An 8,238-nucleotide genomic window follows, 5' to 3' on the forward strand; every position below is an offset into this window, starting at 1 on the left:
TCGCGAAAATGTGCTGTTTGTTCAAGAAAAAAAATTCGTCGTGAATCCCGCTATCAGTGCGATGAATGTGATGTTGGTTTATGTGTCCAACCATGTTTCAGGATTTATCATACAGCAGCTAAGTTTTAACATCTTTTATATTGTATTTTTATTATTTAATTTAAATTTTGTATTTTCTTTCTTTCCTTTTTCTTGTAAAATGAAACTGTTTTTAAATTGCAAAGCGTGTATCATTTTTCCCACTCCAAACACCGTGTAAGAAAGTGCACTTGAGCGAAAAACGGTGGCACTGGGGAGTGAATCACGTTAATTTCACTCGGCAGTTAAGGGGTTAAGCAAATTATATATTGTTTTTCATAACGTTTAAATTTATAGAGGTTCAGTGAAATTGATCAATACTGCACTCGTCATTTTATGTGATCATATCTGTACTCGAAGATTTTGATTTCAATAAATTACTTAGATGACTAACCTAATATCTTTTTCATGTATTGTATTTTTAAGTGAGTAATATTTTCTCTGTTTTTAACTGAATCAAAAGTCTAATCATACAATTTATATAAATTAAAAATAAGACTAATTAATACAAATTTATATAAATTAATAAAACTTTAACTTTCAAAAATCTTGTTATCATGTTATTATATCAAAAAAAAAAAAGAGAAAAAAAAAGTTTTTTAAGTCCTTATGAACATATGTGTAAGTTATTCAATTAAAACTTACTTATTATGATTGATATCAGATTATTGATGAACCTAAATAATTAAAGTATTTCGATTTTTTAATGAAGTTTCAATTTTTTAATGATGTTTCAATTCCAATTTCTTTAGGTAATCTATGTTGTACTGTATTGTGTTATCAGTTTTTTAAAATATATTTTAATTTTGATTGTTTTTCGGTAAAAAAAAAAAGATTTATTTTTGCAGCCATTTTGCCATCAATGATTGAGAGAAACTCTGGATGTATCGTTGCTGTTAGTAGTGTTCAAGGAAAAATCGCCATTCCATTCAGATCAGCTTGTGAGTATTCATTATAATCCACATTTGCAATTACAAATAATAGTTTCTTTGATTCTTGTAAGATTTAGCTCCAGAGTATTTGTTTTTTTATATGACTTGAAATTATTTTTAATCTGTTTAGTTAAAAGAAAATGGTTATTATTTTCATAAAATTCAATTATTTTTAATATTTTGTTAACTTTAGTTTACTGATCTCAATTCTCAATGTTAATTGAACCTTTGCCATTCATAAGATATCAGAGATTTTTTAAAAAAAAATTGGAACAATGAATGCATTTGCTAAAACTGTTATTGTTTTGTTTAGTACAGCACCTGAGGTTGAGTAAATAGAAACAGAATTTTGTAGCAATCAACATTTCTAATCTTGTTTCAGTCTTAAAAAAATTGAGGCTTATGAAAAAAAGTGAATTCCCAAAAAGATCTTGTCAGTATTGAAAATTGCTGAAGCATTCACCATTCAGCTTACCAATACATCAAGCAAACTAGATGTGCTTCATGGAACAAGATCAAGATAGCATGATAAATATGTTCTTCATCAAGAATTCAATATATAAGCAATCTATTGTTGCATAATGTTGGAACCTTGGGCTTAATTTTAATTTTGATATACCAAGATTATTTCAACATCTGTCATATCAGCTCACCTTTTTGTTTTGGATTTTTGTTACATTTATATGTAGGGATTCAAACTGCTGATTTAATGTTGTATGCAGAGTTTTCCCTAAGAATAAAAAAGGGCATTTTGAGTTTTGAAAGGGTACTCAATTAATGCCGTAAAAATTCATCAAAACTTGTAATATTATGTAATAACTGAATTTGATTCTCAACAATATTTAAATTACCCTCATATACTATTTTATGTGTATATTTTAAAAAGTAATTCTCACTCATTATCAAAATAAGAGAAAAAATTGTGTGATGATTAATTGATAATTGATAAACAACTTGAAAGCTTTTTTCTACAATTTGAACTGAAAATTATAAGAGCTTTTAAATGTGCATTTAAAAAAAAGGGTATTTACTTAAAAAAAATATTTTAAAACTTGAAATCACTTAAATTCATTAATATACCTTTCTCCCCCCCCCCAAAAAAAAAGAGTAACTTATAAAAATTTAACCAGTTTAGAATAATCCTCAGATAATTTTTACCAGTGTGTAATTATTATTTAAACAGTGAATTACTTTTTTTTAAAATGGAATATGAATAAAAAGGCAGTATTTTTAAGGGATTTTTTCATAAAAGATGCAAAGGGGATGCATTTATAGGGATCAAAGGGCAGGCAGGACAGAAAAATGCTTAGGAAGAGCACTGCTGTATGCTGTACTGTACATCCAATATTGTAGTGATTTAAACCACAGTGTTCATCCGAAATGTAAGTAGAGAGTAGAGTTTTTAGAATATAGTTTATCTTAGTTATGTTTACAATTTCTGAATAAATTAATTTAGATTTGTTTCTGTCTTGTATCTCATAAAAACTTCTGAGTATTTATTTTGGAGTTGGTGTAGAGCTAGGCTATGGAAGTCTGGATTATTATTGTTTGTGTCAAGATAACTATACCGTAGCCTTCATTCTCACTTTACTGCCACATTTATTCATTCATCTAAGTACTTATCCTCTTGTTAATAGCATAAGTTCCTTATCTTTTCCCTTAATATAGAAATGCATCCTCTCCTGATTTGTGTCTCAGTTAATACCGTTTTTACAGTTAATAGATAATCAGTTAATATAGTTGTGTCTCAGTAAACAGAGTTTTGTGTCACCTTCATTTTATTTGTCATTCATTTATTCGCAACTTTGTGTTTGTTTTTTCAAATCTGTTTTTATCTTTATTTCTTCTGATGATTCTTGAGACTGAGCTCTTATTGTCAAGTACACGAAATGTGTAAACTTATTTTTCTCCATTTTTATAAATTTAAAAGCAAATCAAGTTTTTTACATAATCAAATATATTTTTCCTCTGCAATGTTTAGGAATTATTTATTTTGATTAATTCATTAATTAAGGCCTTATACTTAAAAATTTATTAAATATTAGTTGTCATTAAAATACACCACTGTTCACTACGAAAATACTGTAAATTACTACACATATTTAAACTTAAATGTTTATTTTTTTTTTTTACCTTGATGAATTTCATGTACTTTATAGTTTGTGTACAGTAAGAACTCCCCCAGCCACTAAGTCTGAGGCTGTGTGCTGCTATGGAAACAAGACTTGTGCATTTCAGGAAGGGTAGCTTCTCTTCAAGTTTGGGCTAACACAGTAGACTGGAGAAAAATATTACCTTTCTCTCGGCGACCTGAGCCAAAACCTGTCCTAAACAGTGACCCCACACCCCTGTTTCAAATAGTTATACCTCGTTACAATAGTCACTGCCATGGATACAGACGAATGGCGAGAGGAATTCTTACTTTAAACAAACCCGCATAAATGTGTCTGCCTGTAAATAACTGCTTATACGATTATGTACATTCCATTTACCAACACTGAATATATGCTATACTTTGAAACTTATTAAGTTCTCCCTAAAAATGACTTTTGTTATATGCTTATTTTAAGTTTTATCTTGAGTCTAATTTGATGAATGTTTCTCTTAATGTTTACGATGTTCAATCTATAATATATTTCCTTACTATAATTAATCCATCTAGTATGTTTAATGACTGTAATTTATCTATGCTATTATGTTTACTTGTAATTTTTACTCATAATATTGAATCCATGCTAGTATGTTTAATTAACGATTGTATGTTTAATATGTTTAATCCTTGTTAGTAAATTTACAATGTTTAATCTATGTTAGTATGATTTAGAATAGTTTTTTATTAATATTTGTTTTCTTTCCATTATAAGATTCTGCATCTAAGCATGCTACCCAAGCCTTCTTTGATACTTTGAAATCAGAATTAAGCCACACAAATATTCACGTATGTGTTGTTAGTCCTGGTTATGTACAGACTAATCTTTCTTTAAATGCTATGACCGCTGATGGTAGCAAGTATGGAGGTAAATTGTTTTTATAATGTATATTCTTTTGTATAATCATATGGATATAATAGTTTTTAAATGATGTGCTGTATTATAGAGAAAGTAACCTATGCCATAAAATGTGAGGTTTCAAAGGCTTATGATTCATAAAGTTAAATTATGTGTTTTTAATATTATGAACTTATATCGAATAAAAACAGTTTTAAATAATTTTCATAATTAAAATACAAAATGAAACACTTATAACATTTAGAAAAGTATTGAGTAAACTCCCACAGTTAAAAAGTTTGCAGTAATGTAAAGAAATTAATAATTATATATTATTCTTGATATTATTTACTAATATTGCATAAAAACAGTTTAAATAATTTTTTGCAATTAAAATACAAAACAAAACATGTATAACCTTTTGAAAAAGTATTGAGTAAACACGACAGTTAAAAAAGTTTGCAGTAATAAAGGGAAATTAATAATTATATATTATTCTTTATATTATTTTCTTATCTATAATAAAAACAGTTTTAGTAATCTTCAAAATTAAAATACAAAATAAAACACTTATAATATTTAGAAAAATCTTGATTAACATCCACAGTTAAAAAGTTTACAGTTATAAAAAGAAATTAATAAATTGATTTTCATAATAAATAAATTAGATTGAACTAATATAATGTATAAAATTCGTATAAAAATTCATGTTTAAAGAATTTTTGAACTCAATAAAAATGTATCATAACAAAATCTCTCTGAATACGGAAGTCATATTCTTTCTTGCCTGAATAGGTTAATGTTCCTCCAAAAAATGTTTCCATCAACTGGATTTTTGAAAACCTCCTATTTTTTATCTTTAAATATAAGCTTTAAATCTCAGATTTAAATTTAATTGCATTATATATTGCTTTTTATTATTTTTAAGCTTGAAGTTCTCACACGAATTTACAATTTTTAGCCCCTTCATTATTTTTCTTTTATGCTTATTTTTTTAAAAAATTTTCTTGTTTTTTTTTGTTATGCTTCTAAAATTGTTGAAAAATAATCACATTCCTGAATTTTTAATTTCATATTTTTCAAAATGCACAAGAATTGATTAATTAAAACTTTTTAAGTCTATGATTTGAAAAAGATTGTAATCGGGTGCTTGCAATTTAAATTTATCAATGTTGTTTATCAAAGTATTAGTAGAAAGTTTTTTTAATATATAAGTTTCATGAAATTAACTGAGGCTATTATGGTCAGTTTTGATCCCAAGTTTTTATATTATATTTATAATCATAACTCAGTGATTTCCCTAGACTTTGGGAACTGTAGAACCTTAGGACTTGGTACTTCCAGATTTTGAATACATATTTTCTGAAAGCAGGTCCCTATTTGAAGTAATATGATTCTGTTAAAGATATAGCACATAAAAAGTGAATATGTTATGAAAATATTCCTTTTTGCGTTATTATATTATTAATAAAAGTTATTTTTTATTGTTAAGGAAGAAAAAGGCAATTAGTAATTGATTAAAGAATTGTTCAACACGGAATTAAAGTATTTGTCCATCAATTTTCCTTAAAAATTGAAATTAAGTGATCTTTTTAAAAGATAGTACGACTCACTACATTCTTTTTGCTATGTACATGTTGATTAGATAATTTTAAATGGTACTTATCTGAAAGTTGGATAACAAGTATTGCAGAAAACTGAATAGTATGAATGTTACTTGTATGGTAAGAATTTAAAAATGAAATATAAGCTTATGCATTACTTTAAATAACAAGTAATATGAAATGATCGTATTCTGGTAAAGAAATATAATCGAATAATAGATTATTTTTAGTACGTTTTAGTTACCATTTATTTCCAATAAAAAGGCAATAATTAAGGTTAAAAAAGATTTTTTGAGCAATTTGAAATGCTAATCCCAGAGAATGCGCTGATTATTTTTTTGCATATCTTCTAAGATATTTAGCGTATTTCATAGGGTGTAAGTAATCACTGGCAGTTTCATTTTTAGTTAAATTTTGCTTAACCAACTAGCAGTTTTTACATTGTTTTATTTTCATCTTCCAAGTGTTAAAATAATGTTATACAACTCTGAGTCAAGTTAATTTCCTCCCCTTCTACCAATAAAAAAACTATGGCATTAGCGATCATTTTTCTCTTATCAAATTTTTAGTAGGTGAATTTCTTCAGGCAATTTCTGACCCAGCAGTGTATTATTATTAAAGGCCTTTATTAAGTGCAGGACTGTTAGTAGGCAAAAAATTTAGTGAGATTTTCTTCATATTACACAATTAAATAAAATAAAATTACTACATTCGGAACTGCTGATGGGTTAATTCAAACTTAATATTATTAATCTTCCATAATCATTATTTCTATAACCTTCTATAATCATGACATTTGATACTAATTCTCCATTTAAAGTAGAATTTAGTCAATAATATTATTAATTATGCAGCAGTGTATTATTATTAAATAAAATTGCTCTCAATATTGTCCTCTGAATTTTTTTAAGGCATTTATTTTGTTTTACTACTTTTTGTCAATTTTACAGTAAAGCATGAATAATCTAGTATCGACAGGGTTTATATATTACCGAGTTATAATTTTTTCTAGATAATGGATATAAAAGGAAAAAGTAAAAAAAAGTCCATATGAGAAAGTGAAAGTTAGAAAGAATTATTAGTAACACATAGTGTAAAAAAAGCTCAGTATCTATATTTTTAATTAAACATCTAAGCAAGTTTAATTTATTTAATTTTTTTCATTATTTTGGTGCTTTATTGACTGATAATTTATTTGATTGCCTTAAATTCAAATTTTTCTGAACCTTTTAAAAACTTTTGACCCATTTTTTTTTGCATGCATATTGTATTTTTTCCTGGTGGTGATTTAGATTCAGAATCTGATTCTTCATCTTCATCCTTTTCGTTTTGCACAGATGAAATTAATTCATCATCTGTAAAATCATGAACAATAGGTTCATTGGCATCTACATACATCCATTCTTTAATCAATTCTTCAGTTTTTTATTTACTTGAAAATTACTTACATATCCCACAATTTTAAAATTTTTTTTCTGATGATATATGAAAGCCTTTAAAGTCAATCAGTTGTTGTGTCATTGTCAAGTATGAAAAACTAATGAAGGCTAAAGTTTAATGACAGTCATTTTGCAGAGTTGACTGTTGCTCATTTTCCCAAGATCAAAAAACAGCCCAAAACGTGTCTTCAATTGTGTAGCTTTTCATAACTTCAGTCACTATCTTTCCCGAATTAATATCAGTCAAATATTGCTGCATATATTCCATTCGGTAACAATATTTTGATTATCTTATTATATCTTTATTTTGAGGCTCAGTTTGCTTTGTAGTGTTCGGATTTCAATACACAACAGTCACATTTTATCTTTTCATAATTTCTGGATATGTCGAGCTATTGTCAAAAAATCAGATATATTTTGGCATTTTATTTCTCTATGGTTACACGATTCTTTCATGAAAGTCTAAAACCAATCCATGATAATTTCACTTGTGATCCAGTCACGTTTGCACAGGAAATACTTTTATTCCTTTAAATGCGCAATACTTATAACTTTCCCCAATTACAAGCAGTTTGAATTTATTTGTGCTAATTATATTTAAATGCACAAATTTCATAATGAGATCGTTATATTCCTTCATTCCAGAAAACAATTCTTAATTTTTGCATGTTGAATTTCTTTTTGGTAAATATTGTCAAAACAATGCTGTCTCATTACAATTGCAGACATTTTGAATCGGAAAAATCTTTTAGGAATTTTTCAAATTCTTGAAAAAAATTAATCTGCTGATAACTTTTCTTCCGATAATGCATGCATTGATATATAGGGCTGATTGTGTGCCGGAAAAAATCCGGATTTCCGGAATTTTCGCTAACAGTGATCCGGAAGTTTCCGGAGTTCGATGGTTCAGACGTTTCAAAAAATCATTGATCACAGAAGTTTCCAGAAATCAAATTTTCAAAGGTGGAACTTAAAAACATAGTTTATTTTATTTGTTTGTAAAGGGGAGCCAGAGAGATACTTTATAAGCTTACATTCATGATTAATATAAATTTTTTATCAGTAAATGGTTGTTATAATCATAAAACTCAAGAAAGAAAGACTATTTGTAAATTATAATTACTTCTCCAGGTCATCATAGGTATGTGTAAAATTTTAAACATATTTTAAGTAAACTAAGAAATATTGAGAAAAAGGA

At 26.8% G+C, this 8,238-nt stretch overlaps 1 protein-coding gene across 2 annotated transcripts in view; it reads left to right on the plus strand.

The window, feature by feature from the left end:
* Positions 1 to 8,238, plus strand: part of LOC107451466 (dehydrogenase/reductase SDR family protein 7-like) — a 25,152-nt gene that overhangs the window by 10,519 nt on the left and 6,395 nt on the right. For both annotated transcript variants that reach the window (XM_016067566.4, XM_043044496.2), the window contains 2 exons: positions 927 to 1,019; positions 3,875 to 4,027. In XM_016067566.4, coding sequence (XP_015923052.1) covers positions 927 to 1,019; positions 3,875 to 4,027 — 246 coding nt within the window. The remainder of the gene's footprint in view (positions 1 to 926; positions 1,020 to 3,874; positions 4,028 to 8,238) is intronic.

The sequence above is a fragment of the Parasteatoda tepidariorum genome, chromosome 10 (genome assembly GCF_043381705.1).
Source record: "Parasteatoda tepidariorum isolate YZ-2023 chromosome 10, CAS_Ptep_4.0, whole genome shotgun sequence".
In the NCBI taxonomy this organism is placed as follows: Eukaryota; Metazoa; Arthropoda; class Arachnida; order Araneae; family Theridiidae; genus Parasteatoda; species Parasteatoda tepidariorum.